Below are 18,883 nucleotides of genomic sequence, written 5' to 3'. Positions count from 1 at the left end.
TTTGCTTCCTGTCTCTATCCATTTACATACCTATCCACACTAATGACCGGAGCAATCTAGCGAAGATCACAAACTTAATATTTAAGATGATATTCTTTGGTGTATGCTTTTCGCAAACGATTTAGTGTTGATAGATGAAACGCAGGAAGGGGTAAACGCGAAGCTTAACCTTTGGAGAGAAGTGTTGGAATCTAAAGGTCTTCGCCTAAGCCGATCACAGACAGAATATATGGAGGGCAAGTTCAGTGCAAACGAAGGCCAAAATGAGTTAGGGGTGAGGATCGGAGATCAGGAAATACCAAAGAGCGACCGTTTTTCGCTACCTAGGATCTATCTTGCAAAAGAACGAAAAATCTGATGGAGATCTCACCCATAGAATACAAGCTGGATGGATGAAGTGGAAGAGTGCATCCGGCGTGTTGTGTGACCGTCGTAAGCCACTGAAGCTCAAGGGAAAATTTTATAGGACGGCAATAAGGCCGGCAATGCTGTATGGCATAGAATGTTGGGCGGTGAAGCATCAACACGTAGGTGTAGTGGAGATGAGGATGCTTCGTTGGATGTGTGGGCACACGAGAAAGGATAAAATTAGGAATGAGGATATCTGAGGTAAAGTAGGAGTAGCCGAAATTGAAGGAAAGAGGAGAGAAAATCGGTTACGGTGGTTTGGACATGTGCAAAGAAGGCCTACTGACGCTCCGGTTCGAAGATGTGACCACATGACAGAGGTTCAGGGCCGAAGGGGTAGAGGAAGACCTAGGAAAACTTTGGAAGAGACCCTAAGAAAAGACTTAGAGTACTTGGATCTAACGGAGGACATGACACAAAACCGAGCGCAATGGCGTTCTAGGATTCATATAGCCGACCCCACTTGGTGGGAAAAGGCTTTGTTGTTGTTGTTGTTGTTGTTGTTGTTGATGGGATTGCAAGGCTGCCAAGATCATGAAGAGGCTCCATTCCACCTTCATCTCCAACTTTGAGAGATGGCCCGGAAATTTCAGTTTTAATTTCCTGCTCATATTCTGGAAATCTTTCCATTTCAATATTCTCATTGTCACGACTGGTTTGATGAACCACTTGAGGTGATTCTTTACATTGTGGTAACAATTTAGGAATTGCAAGGTTAGCAATTTGGCTACCAACGTCAAGAAGAAGCTCTTTTAGGCCTTCATGAACCACTTGAGATGATTCTGTACATTGCACTAACAACTTAGGGATTGCAGGGTCAGCAATTTGGCTGCCAACATCACAAAGAGGCTCTTTTCGACCTTCATCTCCAAAGTTGACTGATGCTGCAGAGCTTTCAACTTCAATTTCTCTTTCATATTTTGAAGATCTTTCAGTTTGATTATTCTCATTCTCATGACTGCTCTGACACACCACAAGCGACAAATCTGTACCTTGCGGTAACAACTTGCCTTGGCTTCCAATAGAAGCCTCGCAACTTCCACTTTCTTCACTAGTAGAACATTTTTGGGATGACACTTGTAAAATCTTAGACGTGTTTCCATTCATGCTTTTGTCATCACATGGCTCATTCACCCTGAACTTTGGTCTAACCAGCTTCCTTCTCTTTCCATTAACATCTTCACTAACAGAAGATTCTTGTGATGATGCTTGTAAATTCAGACATATGTTTCCATTTATGCTTTTTTCATTGCGTGGCTCATTGTCATTGAACTTCGGCCTGATCAACTTCCTTCTCTTGCATTGCCCACCCAACAGTCTATCTTTTCTTACAATTTCATCCCTCGCTCTAGCTTTGGTATCACCATTACGTTTCCGCAGTTCAGTCCGCCTCTTGAAATCCACAAAGGGTATCTCTTCACGCCTTTGATCAACTTTATCTTCAACGCATGTAGCAGAAGCCATGTTTGACTTCTTTGGAATCAACTCCAAGTCATTACTACCCAACTCAGAGTCCACTTTGGTCTTTTTATTACTCATAAACTTCTCGTCACCATGCCGTCTAGTAGGTCGTTTAGATTTTTTTGACTTCACCCAGCTGTAGTTACTCGCACTCAACATTGCCATGACTTCATCCACTGATGCATCATTATCAGTTTCCTCGTAGTCAGCATGCGTACTATTCTCTTTTCCAGGCGTATCTGAAGTCAAGCGAGAAAATACACTTCTTTGATTCTTCAGATCAGAACACATTCCTTCAGAACATGCATAAGACTTGAGATCATGATCAAAAGATTTCTGATGACGGTGGTCCACACTGCTATGATCATCAGGATGAACACTACATTGCAACTGCCACTGAAGCTCATCTGATGAAGTTACATAAGCAATACATGGTTCATCATTCAATTTCTGTGCCATTTCTTGCTCAAGTTTTTCTTGTAATGCTATATGATGAGCACGATCAATCACAAAGGACAGACAGTTGCTAGGACTGAGAGAATAAGATGAAGGGCTCTTGGTTTCCCTCCCACTACTTCCAATTTGTGATAAACTTTCAGATGATAAAGAATTCTTCAAAACTGGCTCCCGGGAACACTGTTTTCCAGAAGAATCTATAGCCATTTCTTCAGAATATGCCACCTCTGGAAAATGCACGATGTTCCCCTGACATGAGTGCTCGTAATGGTCAGGGGATGCAATTGGAACATGAACATCAAACTTTGAAGTGGATTCTAGGCTTTGATTGATTCCTTTTGACTCTGTATATGATTGATTTGTAATGGAAGGAATGCCATGTTGTTTATAACAATCTTGAACGGAATTTGAACTCTGATTGACCCCAATTGATGGTGAGAGTGGATTGTTCAAACTAAAAGCATCAGGATCATAGGGAAGAGTGGCGGGGACAATTGCATCTCTATAAGATGGAGATGCTGAACAAGAATGGCCAGTGATTTGCAGGCCAACAGTTGAGGTTGATTTAGTTTGATCTTGAATCAAAGAACCTGTTTCTTCAACAGGCATGCCAGGACAGACAGGTCTATCAAGACTAGACTGAAGGAAAGCAGGGTTCTCAGTTGGTCCAGCTGGCCCAAAAACATTACCTTCACTATTGTCTACTTTATGAAGATCACCCACTTTATGACTTGCCAACATGCCACCATCTTCTTTTCCATTATTCTCATAGACATTCCCCGGTGACTGAGTCATTGCTGGCCCATTATGATTGTCAGCATCAAGCTCGTTGTTTGCGTTATCACTCAATACAGACCTGCCATCATCGACTTCCTTGACTCTACCAGCAGTGTCTACTGATATTGGTTCTCTTTTACTGGATAATTCTCTCTGCCGCGGCTGATATTTTAACTTTCGTGAACTGAACAACATTAAAAGCCTTCGGACCTACACATATACATGAAACAATACCGTTAAAGAAGGCAATTATAAATCCCATCAAGGTCTGAGTTAATAGGAAAGGAGAAAACCTGAGCTTTGGAGAGACCGAAATGGAACTTCCAATTTGAAAAGTAGTTATCTTCGATCGCGCCACTGAATTCAGGTTCTGACAGCGGATGGCAATGCCAAATTGGCTTGACTTTTACCTGCATAAAGAATATAACAAGAATAGATCCCATTGGAAATTTGAAATAAATCAAGGCATAAACGAAAATAATGGATTGTTGAACTGAAACTAGACATTATTCATACCTGAGCAGGAAACTGCTTTCCTGATGAATTGTATGCAGAAGGCAAAATATTCATTTCACCATCAGAGCATGCTTGACAAACACCATGAAGTTCTCTCCTCTCGTATTCAAACAGAAATAGAATCATTCCAGTTTTAACCTGCTTTAAAAATTGGCCTTGTGAAGATGGAAGGCCGAACAGTCCCTGTTTAAAACATTCATCTTTCATTGCACTGCTCGACATGAAAATTGCACCGTATTCAGGATATACTCCACGAAAAGAATCCTGCCCCTCGTCTGACTCCATTGTTGTTGTTGGCAAAAGGCTGCCAAATTCACTATTCATAGCAACCATAACTATCCCTTTCTCAGGTAATCATAGCAACTGGTGGCAGGGACCGAAGTTGCAGTTGCTCCAAAAAGACTCAAGACTGTCAACCCACATGGTGATCCTTCCATGCTCTCTTCTAAAGGAAAAAAATCATATTTCAAAGGCACTACAGCGCGTTCAAGATCCAGACAGGAGACTAGTTCACAAAAGTTATGTCAAAGGCATTGAGATTGGAGTTGTTCTCACTTCTGTTGCCATGATTCACCCTGAAACAGCAAAAATGTTCTCATTATAATCTCTTCAGTTCGTAGCTGTTGTGCCAAGGTTATCACCAAAAGAGAGCATGAAAATTCTGGAAATGCTGGGTTGAAAACAAGAAGCAGTTCAACTCCAAGGGAATCTAACAGTGGAAATGACAGAAAGGAGAATTGTGAAGCAATTGTAAGGAACAATCGTGAAGCAATTGTAAAGGACAATCGTGAAGCAATTGTTTGGCTGTTGATTTCTGATTTCGATTTCATTGTCTCTCCTTCAACGAAGGAAAGCTCCGGAATTTGATCAGTGTGGTTGAGTGTTTGATTGCTTTGCAGGTTGCTCAGCAATTTGGGGACTGCATTTCGTTACCAGATAGCTCCAGGGTTCAAGTTCGAGCTCTTTTGAATGTGCCGTAGGCTACTCTGGTCACAATTGAATTGAGCCTTATACTGAGGATGATTGGGAAGTTTTGGAGCTTAATGCTGAGCTTGCAGAGGCTGCAATTTTGAATCAGGTACTTTTCGGTTGCTTGTAAGCAATACATTTGTGTGTTTACATCAGTTTGTTGAATCTTTGGTAAATGCAGGTGAGGATTCTCCATGAAGAAATGAGGTTTCCTTTTGTGGTTGAACGGCCGCACTACCATTACATTCCAAGTTGCTTCAACCTTCCCGAAGAAAGCCGTGGGTAAGATGTTGTATGCTTTGTTGTAATTCAACCATTCAATGAATTCTGAGCATTTGAAATCGATGAGGTGCAACTCAACGCTTGTATTCTGATATCTTGGTCTACTTGTGGGATATTACCAGTGCAACTGGTGGGAGGGACTGAAGTTGCAGTTGCTCCAAAAAGACGCAAGACTGTCAACCCGCATGGTGATCCTTCCATGCTCTCTTCTAATGGAAAGAATCATATTTCAAAGGCACGACTGCGCGTTCAAGCTTCAGACAGGAGACTAGTTCACAAAACTTATGTCAAAGGCATTGAGCTTGGAGTTGTTCTGACTTCTGTTGCTATGATTCACCCTGAAACAGAAACAAAATGTTCTCTTTACAATCTCTTCAGTTCGTCGTTGTTGTGCCAAGGTTATCACCAAAAGAGAGCATGAAAAATTCTGCAAATGATGGGTTGCAAACAAGAAGCAGGTCAACTCCAAAGGAATCTAACGGTGGAAGTGACAGAAAGGACAACCGTGAAGCAATTGTTGGGCTGTTGATTTCCGATTCAGTTGTTAAAGGGCATGTAATGATTCAGTTGTATGGCATATACAGCCAGTTCTTGGATTCAAAGAGATCCGTTGCTACACAGGTCTTTCTCCCCATCTCTCTCTAAGCTCCTTTTATTGTTGCAATGCTCATGCTTCTGTTATTTAAAGAAAGAATTTGCTGTACGAGTAACAACTAATGGTTTTGCAGTCGAGAGATGCAAAAGGCAAGAGGGCAACCCTGGCCTGAGTTACGACTCAACTTAATGACCTAATGTTCTTCAGGTAAAGCAAGATGTGACTTTCTGTACTTAGGGCTTTGTTGGGATACAGCCGACTCCACTTAGCAGGATAAGGCTTTGTTATTGTTGTTGTTGATCGTGCAGGAGATCAAAATTAAGAAAGGTTGGTCCACTTCGGCAATGCTTCAGATGATGTAGCTTTCACATTTATGTCGCGAGGCTGACGCTGCTTCAGATGATTTTTACCAAAGAGATCTATGTTTGTGACATGCACCATGGAATATCCGAGTATGTATATAGCCGCGTTATGAACTAATTGGCTGGTTTCAATAATATCGTATGTCAATATGTAAGATAAAATGTACTATTGCTAGCATGCAGTAGAAACATGAACAGCAACGGATGTCAATATGTAAGATCGAAGGCATCAAATTTGCAGTGCTACCAAGTGTCCACCACAAACTTGAGCACAAAACAAAATGACAGCAGAATTTTCTCGAGTTCACATGAAATCTTTCATTAGAGGCGCACAGGATGGCATCTGCTCATCGAAGTTTGATGATAATATCCTTGGAAAATGTTTAGCATTGTACTGCACTGCCGCATGATTTCACTGGTTAGGAACACCAAACCAGAAACAAATCCGAAAATCCTTTTCTGTAAACTTAACACATACAGCAGTGACAGGAAACAGATTTAATCAGAGAAACACGAGAACTTATAGGCGAGCAATGACGGCCTCCACCTCAGCTGGGGTATACAGATGATATGTTGGAGAAACCTTTGCGATATCGACATTGTTGGGTGTCACCTGAAAACAGTACCACAGGTCAACCAGTGTAAATCCTATGCAAATTTGAACACCGCTCAAGAATAGTATGCATACAAAATCTATATCAATTATAAAGCTTCACCTTTTCTTCCATAACTTGCTTAAGGATGGACAGAGCAATTGTCTCGGCTTCTTGAAGAGTAAGGTCCTGCAAACCATCGATAAGTGAATAAATGAATAAGGAATTTCCTCCATATCTTGTTTCCACCATAAAATAGTCGAAAAAACAAAATGGCTTCGCCCTAGATGGTCAATCATGTGTGGAAGAATTTCATGCTCCTTATTTGGAAGGTTGACAACTCTGATGACCCGGTAAGATATGTTTATAGAAATAAGAATACATAGTTAAACTTGAAACAAGCAAAGATACCTTGTTGTATTGCTCTTGAAGAGAGCTGTCTGCACCTTCTGAACCTGAACCAATAGCTTTTGCATTGCATTGCCAAAATGTGCCAGACGGATCAGTGTAGTACCTGCAGTACAGGAGACAGATTAAATTCAGAGAAACATGAGTATGTAAACGAGAAGACGACAAACGAAACAGAAGCAACGATTTGGGAGTTTCAGTTTTCAGTTTTTATAAAGCATCTTATAACCTATCAATGTTTATACATGTCGAAAACTGCAAGACAAAGTAGACAAAGTATCACTTACAAGCTGGGCCCGTGCTCATCATGACCAGCAATTAGGAGAGATACCCCAAATGGTCGAGACTGCGAAAAGGAGTATAAAGAGCCAAGCATATAGCAATGGTGTATTACTTATCAGTAAGAATACAGGAACAATACAAACAGGATGTTATATAGATGCCAAAAGATACTTCACCAGTATAAAAAATAAAGCCAAGTATATCATGGTTCATCTCTTTCTCAAAGATAAACAGGTATCCTAAAAAACTCTGGAATATCATCCTAAAATGCTTGATCATAAGTTGCTCAAGAATTTCAATGAATTAGATTCACAAGAGCCATTAACTGGCTTTTTCAATACAAAGTGAAGCATTTAGGTTTCTGATTTTTATCCCATTCTATTTTGGTAGTTTGACCGTGGAATTTCTTTGTTTCTGTATTTCAGGAATATGAGTGTGTGACTTGGTATAAATGATCCTAAGGATAGTACAGAGAATGGGTCTGTCATCTTGATAGAGATGGTTTTACTTCGTCGAATATTCATTCTAGTATCTGGAGCACAAAATATATGAAATAGATTACTATTAGAACTATGATTCATACTTAATAGTCAGACCTCGTGTCCGGACTTCAAAATTTTATTTTCAAAGAGTTAGAAATTATAAATAGAAATATTTTTATTCTTTCAAACTTTCGTTTATGATTATTTTGATCAAAGGAACAAAACAAAGGTTTCTTTGGTTTGGATTTTTAGTCAGTATATCTATTCATTGAATAAGTGATGATCCAATGGTTCTTACTCAGGGAATGTTGGGACTTAGACTTAGTTTGAAAGTGTTTTATTGAATCATCGTGTTTTTAGTATGAATCTGAGGTTTTAATCAATTCATAGGGTCTTAACAAGAGAATTCCTATCAATAATAAAGAAAACAGCAGTAAAGCTGCATTATACATAACTAACACCAAAGAAAATGGTAAATAGAAGATTCAAGAGGCCTATAACGATCAATATATAGACGAATGAGCCGACTTGAGTATTATATTATATTAGCATTTCCCAAAATTACGCTAATCTTAATAAAAACTCACATTAAAAAAATTCCTACCAAAAGTAAGCAAATTTAATCATTTAACTAAAGATTAAAAACAAGAATTTTCATAGAACTAACAAAAGAAATGGTTATTACCATGGACTCTTCATCACCTTCACCAAATCTTAGGGCAAGATCACAGAGAGCTTGTGTTGTAGACTCCACAGTCATTGGCTCACCGTAGGAGAACCTATGATTCTGCAAAAACTGGAAGTTAGAAAACAAGTAAAAAGGTTAGAAGTTCAAAGGGAAAAACCACCAAGAAACTTACTTGAGTTTCAACTCGTGCATGTTCAACAAGTGTACGGGCATCAGCAATCAGTCCACTCATGGCACATCCTATATGGTCATCAATTTCCATAATTTTCTCAACACTGCTGGGTTCCTGAAAGCAAAAAGTATAGAATAGCATTCATCAATGAAACTGCAAATCTCTAGATATGGAAAATGAACAACTATATCCATGAAAAACGATGAGGAGGAGGGGGGAGAGAGAGAGAGGAAAAAAGAAACATTTTGGAAGACAAAAGTTGATCCACCCAATACAATTTTAAGATGAGATATTAATATAAACCTTTCAGAGGCTTTATTGCCCCTAATATAAGCATACTTCTTAAACAACATAATACTGACAGTTTGCAAACGCCGGACATAAAAAGTACCAAGTGTTGAAGGACAAAGGGTCTCTAACAATTCGACTTCCAAAAAGTAAGAGATGCTATTATATACATTTGAAACAACCTCATAGGAATGTAATTTTCCTTGAGAAGAGAGGTGATCTAGCAGCTTTGGTTTGAACTTTAAACTTATAGCCATAAAAACTTTTAATAATAAAAAGGTAATGGGTAAGTACAACAAAGTCATATAAAGAGATAGTTTGCAGACCAGCAAAGGCGAAGTGATACGCTTCTCCACAGCAAGCACAACACCTTCTTTCGTCTTCAAGCCAATTGCAGTCGAACCCAGCTGTAATACATCAAAACCAACTACTCAAAATCCTACATTTCATTCAAAATACAGCCAAAAATCATTAAGATTTTTGAATTTGAGTGAAAGCGAGGATTAATAAGGTTAAGTACCTTGATGGCCTCAATGGCATACTCAACCTGAAACAACCTGCCTTCGGGGGAGAAAGTGTTTACTCCTCTGTCATACTCAGTCCTTCACAACACCCACAATCCCCACAATCAAATCAACAAGAAAGTAAGTATAAATAAATAAATAAATAAATAAATAAATATATGTATATATTTGAGACGATTAATTCACTTCAAAAAATCCTCAAAAAAATGCAATTCACCTTGTGAGAAACATTTTGCTCGGATTGGAACTTTTAGAATGATCTGAATCAGCAACAATAAAAAAACGAAATTTCTATCAGAGAATACAGACAGATCGATCTCTAGCTCGTAAACCAGCAATAGGGGTTTTACCCAACTACATTCTATACTAAATATGATCGGGAGAAATTAAATACAATGGTAAAGAATTGAAATTTTCTCGGAACCCAAACACAAAACAGTGAGAAATCGTGATAAAAGAGCTCAGTTCTGTATCGACTCTTACTCATGGTTCAGTAGAGTCACAGAGACCCACACCAGCATAAGTGCGTGTAGAGAGAGAGAGAGAGAGAGAGAGAGAGTTACCGAATTAGTACGCGATTTGCTTCAATGCGATGAGTGCTGCTTCTGCAGAGCGAGGGAGAGAGAGATGGTGTGATTTATGATGTGCTTTCGTGTTGGTGAAGAAGGGTTTTTCCTCTTTCTTCGTCATCTTAAAAAAAAATTTGAAAAAAAAATGTAAACAGGCTCGGGTCGGGTTATATTGTTTGGTCCAACCCGTACGGAATCGATGAAAAGCCCACTCAAAACCTTCTTCTCCAACAAGTAAAGCTCCAGTCTATAGGCTCCCTTTCTGTTCTTTCTGCCAAAACCACCCTCATCTCTCTCTCTCTCTCTCTCTCTCTCTCTCTCTCTCTCTCTCTTCGATTCTCAGAAGAAAATAAAAAGCTTCAGTCTTTCTCTCTCTAGAAAACAATGGGAGACAGCCAGTACTCGTTTTCTCTCACCACTTTCAGGTAACCCTCTCTCTCTCTCTAGAAATTTAGTTGGGTTTTTGTGTTTTCTGATTTGTTTGCTGTGTATGGTGAGCAGTCCTTCAGGGAAGCTAGTGCAGATCGAGCATGCTTTGACGGCAGTCGGGTCTGGCCAAACCTCTCTGGGGATCAAAGGTAACAATGCACTCAGTGTTTAGTCTGCACCCTTTGAAAGATTAGTCCTTTTACTCTTCTTTGTGATGTGGGATCCTTACTATCGAATCGATTTGCTGAATCAGTGATTAGATTATTGAAATATTAGTAGAATCTGGATGAAAAGTTCGATTTTTTTATTTCACCTCCGAACTGAATTGAGCTGAAAATTTTAAGAGAAAATAATTTGGGTACAATTTTTTTGATGGCTCAAATGTATCATCTGATATTTAGATGCGAATGGAAAATTTGGTAATGATATGAAAGGCACATTTAAAAGTTTGGTTGTTTAATTGTGTTTATCTGGTTACTGCAGCTGCTAATGGGGTTGTTATTGCGACCGAGAAGAAGCTACCTTCAATCTTGGTTGATGAAGCATCCGTAAGTCACTCATGGTCTCTCTGGATGTTTTCTATTATAAGTTTCAATTTTATGAAACCATCTTATATTAATATTTGTTTATGTTAAATCGAGTGCTAGTGATATAGGTTAGGGTTTGTGATGAGTCATATGATGATTACAAGTTTGTATCACTTTTAGCATTGCCAACTTAAGGACCCCCAAAGCGTGCTTCATATAATATGGATGTGCCCGAACAACATTTTTGTTTTCATAGGGTTGTTTCTCTTGTTTATGGTGTGATCTGCATAGTTAATTTTCCCCTTTCCTGTTCTAACAGTGTCCTTTTTGTTTTCTCTAGAGCTTCGTTTTACAATAAACTATGATTACTGTGATGAATTATAAATTGTTCCACTTTCTTGGTTTCAGAGTCACCCAGGTTTTCTCTCCTAAGATGTTCATTTCTGATGATATTTACTTTCTTTGGCCAGGTTCAAAAAATACAGAGTTTGACGCCAAATATTGGACTTGTTTACAGGTTTGCTTTCTGGCCAATTCCTGTAATGAGACCAGTTTTTTACCGAGTTTCATAAAGACGATGTTGCATCTAGTAGCTAGTAGTTAGTGTAAGGATGATTAAATGATGCTTCGTTTTGTGGACTTTCTAGTCATTAGTCCTTACTCTTCTTGTAAAGTTCTTTAACCTTTGACCCTGTAACATGGTTTACAAGGTCATGTGTATTAGAGACTTGGGTATAATACCATAAAGCTAGCATTAGAAAGCTCAACCTAGAGGACTGGTATATCGAGTTACCTACAATTTCAAGAGAAACACTAGTTTTCTTTTCTTAGTGTTACTTGTGAGGAATTGTCCCCCCTATTTAGCTTAAGTATTTACTCTACTGATGAATTCAGACATTGAATTTAGAGAAACTTGATCAGCTTTCTACTGTGATATATAGACTCTAAAGGATCATATTATCGATGTGAGTATGGGACTTGTGTTGGATATGCAATACTGTGTGATAAGTATGATTCTAAATGAAGAAAAATAGAGAACATTGCATGCATGAACTTGCATTTGGAATTTTGGAGACTACAATTCTGGCTCCTGAATGATCACGTTTGGATTGACATGAGGCCTGACTATTGTATTTTGACAGCAGTTTCAGCGTCCTAATATTTTGTGGCTTTGTTGAATCTTTTATTTGTTGTCATTCAGTATGTAGTTATTCTTACCCTTACTCTCCTGCAGTGGCATGGGTCCTGATTTTCGAGTCTTGGTTCGAAAAAGCAGGAAACAGGCAGAACAGTATCACAGATTATATAAGGTACTGATTTTTTCTTCTCTTCTATTTGATCCTTTTTTTTAAGGTGATGTGACAAATGTTCATCATTCCCTTATCATGTTCTTCCGAACTATAAGAATAAGATGTTCTTGTCTATTGAGAAGGTTATAACTTGTGTAAAGCAATCATGTTTCTAGGAACCTATCCCTGTTACTCAACTTGTGAGGGAAACTGCAGCTGTTATGCAGGAGTTCACTCAATCTGGGTAATTAACACACTTTCTGTATCTATATAAACTGTGGTTCATTATACACAAGGCCTATGCCCATTTTCTCACTTTGAGAAATTTTTTGCCCATATCTGAAACCAATTGTCTCTAGATGATGTTAGCTTTTTAATGATTGTTGCATACATGGTAAACACTTTGTATTCAAGTTTTACAGGTGTAAGGTGCTCTTTGCATGGGTGGCTGTTTCTCGAACATTTGGACCCACAATAATTTTATGGTTGCTCAAATAAGTTTTTTAAGCATTGAGTACCAAGTACCTTAGTGAATATTTCTTGTATGAAGATATTTATTATTGGATCCTTTTCCAAAATCTTTAGCTTTTGGACTTGTAAACTAAAACACTTGCAATCGGTCACTACAATATTGCAATTCTTGGGCAGCAGAACAAGATATAGCTCATGTGTGTGATTGAGTGAGATGAGAGAATATAAAAGGTGATAAATTATGAGAATTGAGAAGTATAACTTATGAATATTCATAGTAAAGGTTTCTGATTGTGATATTTATTATTTTAAGGTAATTGCAGCTGAGTTTGGGTAGTTGAACTTGAAGATGAGTAACTGAAGGATATTCATGTTAAAATTTACTGAAATAGTTTTCTTTCCTTTGTTGGTAGTGGTGTAAGGCCATTCGGAGTATCTCTTCTGGTTGCTGGGTTTGATGACAGTGGTCCCCAACTATACCAGGTATTTTCAGTTTCCAATGTGTTATTTTCTTGTAAATTTTTTCCCTATTTGTTGTTTCTGGTTGCAAATTATGATGCCATCTAAGGAAAGAACATTTCAATTTAAATTTAACAGAGTTTGGAAGAAATTCTTGTAGCATATTTAGTTGGGTCGCTGCTCAATATTTAGTTTTGTTTCGTTAAACAATTGTTTTTTTCCGTTGTAGAAATATCTAATATGTGGAATATGTTACTTTCAAAAAAAATTGGGTTGTTAAGTTGACTATTAGTAATCTTGCTTGAGCTGAATTAATCATTTCAACCTCTTCATGCAATGGGTTGTGTTAAGAAACTGCTGTTTGCTTTTAGTTTTCTTGGATCATAATTCTATTTTGGATGGTCGGAGAGGAGAAACTGCTGTCAGGAATAGTAGTGTTAAGAAAATTATATTTTGTCCTATGTTGACAGTAATATGATATCTAATTCTGCAACCATTGTTATTTCTAATTTATATTAATTCTGCAACTATTGTTATTTCTAATTTATATTTCCCTGTAGGTTGATCCTTCCGGTTCATATTTCTCGTGGAAAGCGTCTGCAATGGGGAAGAATGTCTCAAATGCAAAAACTTTTCTTGAGAAGAGGTACTCAGACATGTATTTTTGTTTTCGGTCGAACACTTGGACATGGTTTATGCTGGATACTTTTAACCTAAAATTTCAGTCTCAATTTTTTTTAGTCCTCAAAGGTGAAGTGTGTCTCATTATTATTCTTTTGTAATAGGTATACTGAAGATATGGAGCTTGATGATGCTGTGCACACGGCTATTTTGACTTTGAAGGAGGGGTATATATACATAACTGTTAACTTCCGGAACTTATTTATTTATTCTTTTATGAATACGTAATGCTTAGGAGCCACAGAAAGAGGAAGAAACTTTGTTATCTGTTAGCGGTATAAGTAGTTGCTTTATATTTGATGCAGATTTGAAGGACAAATCTCAGGAAAAAACATTGAGATTGGGATAATTGGCACAGACAAAAAGTTCAGGTGAGCTCCATCGTTTCTTCCTGCTAAGGCATCTTTTCTCTTAATTCCTTTCACTGAAAGATATTTTTCATTGCATAAAGTACTTTATCAAGATATAGGGTGCATGTAAACATGCATGTGACATTCAAAATCCGATGAAAAAAATATAGTTTTATGCCAACGTGTTAGGAAAGAGAATCCTTCACCCCCTACTCTTATTTAGGTCCAAGGAGCCAACTTACTCAACTCTTAGCTAAAGTGCTAAAGGATTAGCTTTGATTTCTCAAAATTGAAAGTATTTTCCGCCTCTTTAAAGAAGGCGTAACTACATCTGGACTGTTTTTGGACCCCAAACCTTTGTTTTTAGTGTACTTGGTATAGACACCGGAGAGATGAACCGATAGGTGTGCGCCAAACCTGTGACACCGCGCCAGAGTCCTTGAGCCATACAGGATGGCAGCAAATTCGTTTTCATTATAGCTAATTTGAGTTGCTACTGCCCTTCAAAACATTGTTTTTACTTCTAAATGATTGCTCATTGCTCATTGTGTGTATCTCTAACTAGTTGTGCTCACCTTGTTGCAGAGTGCTAACCCCAGCAGAGATTGAAGATTATTTGGCTGAGGTGGAGTAGTGTGTGCCTGTTACTGCAGAAACTTCAAAAACATTACTTTTAAAAATTTCCCAATTTATGTTGCAAGATAGTTACATATTTTGGCAAAAATGATTTGGTACACGATTTCATGCGGGCGGGTGAATCTTCATGAACCGAACCATAAACTTATCGAGCTCAAGCAGGCATTACATTGCCACCATTTTAGCCTTAAGCCTTACAAATCCTTGACTCGTTGCGAACAGCTTTGAACTTATTGGCCCCAAAATTTGTACTCTTTTTTATGAACTCTGCATGTATGAATTGAATATGGAACTTCCATCTGTTCGTTGCCAGTCCCAGTATCTGACAGTTGAGAATGAATTACTTCACGCCCGCATGCTTTCCCGAATACTCAACACAACATCGTCATTCTTTGATATTCGAACTTGACATCTCTTTCACATGGAGAGAAGTACTGCTAGACTAAGAATTAGTTGGTCACCGTCATTAAATCCCAAAACGACCGACCTTTTTAACAAAAAGGCATGTCATAAAATGAATCAATAGATGGTTGTATTTATATTTTAGCAAGAGAGTAAAATTTGGAGTGAAGCTAAGGTGGGTACATAAGAACAAGAGAATGAGAAAATAAAGATAAGAGATATACTCTCCTTTATATATCTAAGGTGTGAGATTTTTTGAAATTTATATGTTTTGTCCTCACCTACCTGCATGCCATCAAACACTATCTTCTTCTCACAAACTGGAAAGCTCCTCCTTCTTCTCCAATTTCCAAACATTCATGTGAGCTCCTTCTTCCTTCACCCACTCTCTGTCTGTCTGCATACAGGATTTTCTCCAGTGTCCCGGAGTACAAAAATCAAAGATCTAACGGTTAAAATGTCCGGAGCACCATAAATTTTTTTGTCTGCATACATTACTGTTCTACCATTTCTTGTTACTGGTTTTTGAGTCTGTTAAACTTCTCTCATTCCGGATTGTTGGTTTCTATGGGATTTAACGGATTCTTCGAATCGGGTGTGCATGAAAATTGTGTTAAATTTCATGGAAATTTAATTTAATTTAATTTAAGAGCTACTTAGTTTGTGTTGATCACTTGTATGCACTATACTTTCTGAGGTATGTAAGTTGATTCGAATGAGCATTCCGATGGTTGATAGAAATTTCTTTTGATGGCATGCGTAGGTTGATCGCTGAGCGCGCCATTAGTTATATTTTTGTTGCGCCAAGAAGCTGCAAGAGTGATGCAAGATGGAAAGCCAAGAGTTCCAGTAGTAGAGCTGTTGAGAAGAGCAAGGGCGACGGACTTTACATTGACAAACGCGGAAAATTCAGAAGCTTCAATAACAAGAAACTGTCTAGGAAACGATGTAATCACAACATTGTACTCATTCTGTTGTCTTAGCAATAGATGTTATCTCGCATACGTACATCTTCAACATTGCATACCATCTTCTTTGTCTAGGTGGTTCTCTAAGGGGCCGAGGATGGAAATATGGATCGGGGTTTGTGGACGGAGTTTTCCCTGTGATGAGCCCCACTGGTCAGCAGATTCTGGACTTTGTGCAGAAGGAAGTCGATCGAAACAGTATTTGGGAAATTCTTGACACTCTTCCAGCCTCTCATACCATATGGGACGATATCATTAACGTAGCTGTTCAGCTTCGTCTCAACAAACAGTGGGGTTCCATAATCTTGGTGAGAAACTAGCATCCCTTCGTATTGATATCATTGCTCCCTTCCTAAAATTCCTTTGGAGGCTTTTTGTTTGTTAACTCCGTCTGTGTAAGTTTATCTTACATTGCCGGTCCCAAGCCCGGGTAAAGGAGGAGGGGGAGGGCGTCAGGTAGTCGACAGCCGGCACTCCTCAATTACGTCGAATCCTTATGAAAATGAATCCATAATGAAATCGCACAATGGCGTTCTAAGATTCATATAGCCGACCCCCAGGCTTTTTGTTTGTTGCTATTCTTATTCTTGCACTCCATAGCGTGACGCTCGACTTTCAACTTGATATTTTTGAGTGTAATGTTGTGATCATCTGTCCAGATATGTGAGTGGATATTGTACAAGAGCTCCTTCAAGCCAGATGTCATCTGCTACAATTTGCTTATCGACGCTTATGGGCAGAAGTCGCAACATAAAGATGCAGAATCGACATATTTGGAACTTCTTGAAGCTCGATGCATACCTACTGAAGACACCTATGCCCTTCTTTTAAAGGCCTACTGCAAGTCTGGGTTGTTCGATAAGGCTGAAGCCATATTTGGCGAAATGCGGAAGTATGGTCTTCCACCAAGTACGCTTCCGCTCCAATTTGTAGCCGTTTATATATATAAATGTTTGATTCTCAAAAATCAAAAGCTTGTCCCAGCTTGTTAGTTTATCAGATGTGACCGATTGCATTTCCTTCATACCAAGTACAATGTGAAGTCATGCAAAAAAATCCTAATTTTACTCAGGTGCAATTGTGTTCGATGCTTACATCAACGGGTTACTAAAAGGCGGAGACCCTCAAAAAGCAGTAGAGATCTTTCAGAGGATGAAGAGAGATCAATGCCAGCCATCTACTGAGACGTATACGATGCTAATCAATTTATACGGAAAGGTGAGCCTTGCTGCATTTTCTCCTAGTCTCTGTGAGCTTCAAGTCCTATGCTTTTCTATGACCTTATGCTGGTTAAGTTCCACAGCGTCAGATAACTAACAAGAAAATGTCGTTTACTTGTTAAACAATACGATAGAAATCTCCTCAAGATTTATGGTTTGTGCAGGAAAGGAAATCTTTTATGGCTCTAAAGCTGTTTCAAGAAATGAAAAGCCAGAAATGTAGACCCAACATATGCACGTATACAGCTTTGGTAAATGCATTTGCGAGGGACGGACTTTGTGAGAAAGCGGAAGAAATTTTTGAGCAGATGCAAGGAGCAGGGTATGAGCCTGATGTGTATGCGTACAATGCCCTTATGGAAGCTTACAGGTTAGTATCTGATGAATTCTGCAGTTTAATTTGAGCAGTTTGATCAAGTACAACTGTACAAAACTTCCATTGTATGATAAGCAGCACTATAAACCCGAACTTCTATAAGAATTCGCTACCTACAGTCGTGCAGGGTTTCCTTACGGAGCTGCAGAAATTTTCTCTCTAATGCAGCACATGGGATGTGAACCCGATAGAGCTTCGTATAATATCATGGTAGATGCATATGGGAGAGCTGGTCTTCATGAAGGTAAACATTAACCATTAGACCTCATACTTTTCACTCATTTCCCTTGAAATAATTTGATTTTTACTCATTTCACTTGAAGATGAGATGAAATTGTTTCGAGGCACCATTGTGATTGCGATTGAAACTGATACGACAGAGTCTGTTTTCGTTCGCTACATTCTAAATCCTATTGTCTTCACCATGTTATCTTTTTTCTCTGTATGCATATCAGATGCACAAGCTGCGTTTGAAGAGATGAAGCGGTTAGGAATAACCCCGACAGTGAAATCCCATATGCTACTTTTATCCGCCTACTCCAAAGCCGGCAACGTATCAAAATGCGAGGACATTGTGAACCAGATGCAAGAATCCGGGCTGGAGCTAGACACTTTCGTCATTAACAGCATGTTAAATCTGTATGGCCGGTTAGGCCAGTTAGAAAAGATGGAGGAAGTTTTGACAGCAATGGAAACAGGACCCTACGCAGCTGATATCAGTACATACAACATCTTGATTAACATATATGGACGGGCAGGATTTTTCGACAAGATGGAAGAGCTCTTTCAGTCGCTTCCACTCAAAAACTTGAAACCGGATGTTGTGACATGGACTTCGCGTCTTGGAGCATACTCGAGAAAGAAACTATACACGAGATGCTTGGAAATTTTCGAAGAAATGATTGATGCCGGTTGCAATCCAGATGCCGGAACTGCCAGGGTACTCCTTGGAGCGTGTTCAAGCGACGATCAAACCGAGCAGGTTAGTACTGTTATTAGAAGCATGCACAAGGAGGTCAGGACTGTTTTACCTATCTGATGGATGGATTTTGTAAATACTGATCATGAAGTAATACATCTTCTCATCCTAACCGTCCATCTCTTCATCAAAATCATCGCAAAGGATTAGACATTAAGAGCATTACCAAAGAAGATGTCAAAATGTCCACATAAGCTATAACGGTAAAAAAAAAAAAACCACACTAATGTTTTCCAACCTAAATGTCAAATCCTATGTGGTGAT

General features: G+C 38.7%; 4 protein-coding genes and 1 long non-coding RNA gene across 9 annotated transcripts; 3 read left to right on the top strand and 2 right to left on the bottom strand.

Moving 5' to 3' along the window:
• Positions 1–846: 846 nt before the first annotated feature.
• Positions 847–3,984, bottom strand: LOC126586028 (uncharacterized). Its single transcript, XM_050250731.1, has 3 exons — positions 3,619–3,984; positions 3,396–3,512; positions 847–3,312 (listed from the first exon to the last, which is right to left on the bottom strand). Exons 1-3 carry the CDS (start codon positions 3,949–3,951, stop codon positions 847–849), a joined length of 2,916 nt encoding a protein of 971 aa, XP_050106688.1. The 5' UTR covers positions 3,952–3,984.
• Positions 3,985–4,063: 79 nt separating this feature from the next.
• Positions 4,064–6,072, top strand: LOC126586047 (uncharacterized). Of its 3 annotated transcripts, none has more exons than XR_007610725.1 (5): positions 4,064–4,368; positions 4,518–4,869; positions 4,992–5,490; positions 5,598–5,671; positions 5,773–6,072. It is a non-coding gene; the product is annotated as an uncharacterized LOC126586047 (long non-coding RNA). The 3 variants fall into 3 exon arrangements; XR_007610723.1 differs by having other exon boundaries at positions 4,064–4,696; positions 4,769–4,869; XR_007610724.1 differs by having other exon boundaries at positions 4,064–4,869.
• Positions 6,073–6,119: 47 nt separating this feature from the next.
• LOC126586036 (proteasome subunit alpha type-5) lies at positions 6,120–9,961 on the bottom strand. Its single transcript, XM_050250739.1, has 10 exons — positions 9,827–9,961; positions 9,481–9,523; positions 9,260–9,341; positions 9,066–9,146; positions 8,452–8,565; positions 8,277–8,378; positions 7,115–7,173; positions 6,831–6,933; positions 6,543–6,608; positions 6,120–6,439 (listed from the first exon to the last, which is right to left on the bottom strand). The coding sequence occupies exons 2-10, from the start codon at positions 9,492–9,494 to the stop codon at positions 6,347–6,349; spliced, it is 714 nt and encodes a 237-aa protein (XP_050106696.1). The 5' UTR covers positions 9,495–9,523; positions 9,827–9,961; the 3' UTR covers positions 6,120–6,346.
• A 116-nt stretch (positions 9,962–10,077) lies between these two features.
• On the top strand, positions 10,078–15,022 carry LOC126586037 (proteasome subunit alpha type-2-B). The gene is made up of 11 exons (XM_050250740.1): positions 10,078–10,257; positions 10,334–10,410; positions 10,745–10,809; positions 11,259–11,305; positions 12,023–12,098; positions 12,254–12,321; positions 12,962–13,031; positions 13,568–13,653; positions 13,793–13,855; positions 13,994–14,059; positions 14,624–15,022. The coding sequence occupies exons 1-11, from the start codon at positions 10,217–10,219 to the stop codon at positions 14,670–14,672; spliced, it is 708 nt and encodes a 235-aa protein (XP_050106697.1). The 5' UTR covers positions 10,078–10,216; the 3' UTR covers positions 14,673–15,022.
• Positions 15,023–15,160: 138 nt separating this feature from the next.
• On the top strand, positions 15,161–18,731 carry LOC126586030 (pentatricopeptide repeat-containing protein At2g35130). Of its 3 annotated transcripts, none has more exons than XM_050250733.1 (8): positions 15,161–15,437; positions 15,840–16,024; positions 16,120–16,352; positions 16,704–16,953; positions 17,117–17,262; positions 17,429–17,634; positions 17,760–17,884; positions 18,096–18,731. In XM_050250733.1, the coding sequence occupies exons 1-8, from the start codon at positions 15,343–15,345 to the stop codon at positions 18,677–18,679; spliced, it is 1,824 nt and encodes a 607-aa protein (XP_050106690.1). In that variant the 5' UTR covers positions 15,161–15,342; the 3' UTR covers positions 18,680–18,731. The 3 variants fall into 3 exon arrangements, with proteins under 3 accessions (XP_050106690.1, XP_050106691.1, XP_050106692.1); XM_050250734.1 differs by having other exon boundaries at positions 15,433–15,535; XM_050250735.1 differs by lacking the exon at positions 15,161–15,437 and adding an exon at positions 15,557–15,671.
• The last annotated feature ends 152 nt before the right edge of the window (positions 18,732–18,883 follow it).

This window comes from Malus sylvestris, chromosome 10, assembly GCF_916048215.2.
Source record: "Malus sylvestris chromosome 10, drMalSylv7.2, whole genome shotgun sequence".
In the NCBI taxonomy this organism is placed as follows: domain Eukaryota; kingdom Viridiplantae; phylum Streptophyta; class Magnoliopsida; order Rosales; family Rosaceae; genus Malus; species Malus sylvestris.
Note: the sequence above shows the minus strand (reverse complement) of the source record. Positions and strands in the feature narration are given on the sequence as shown.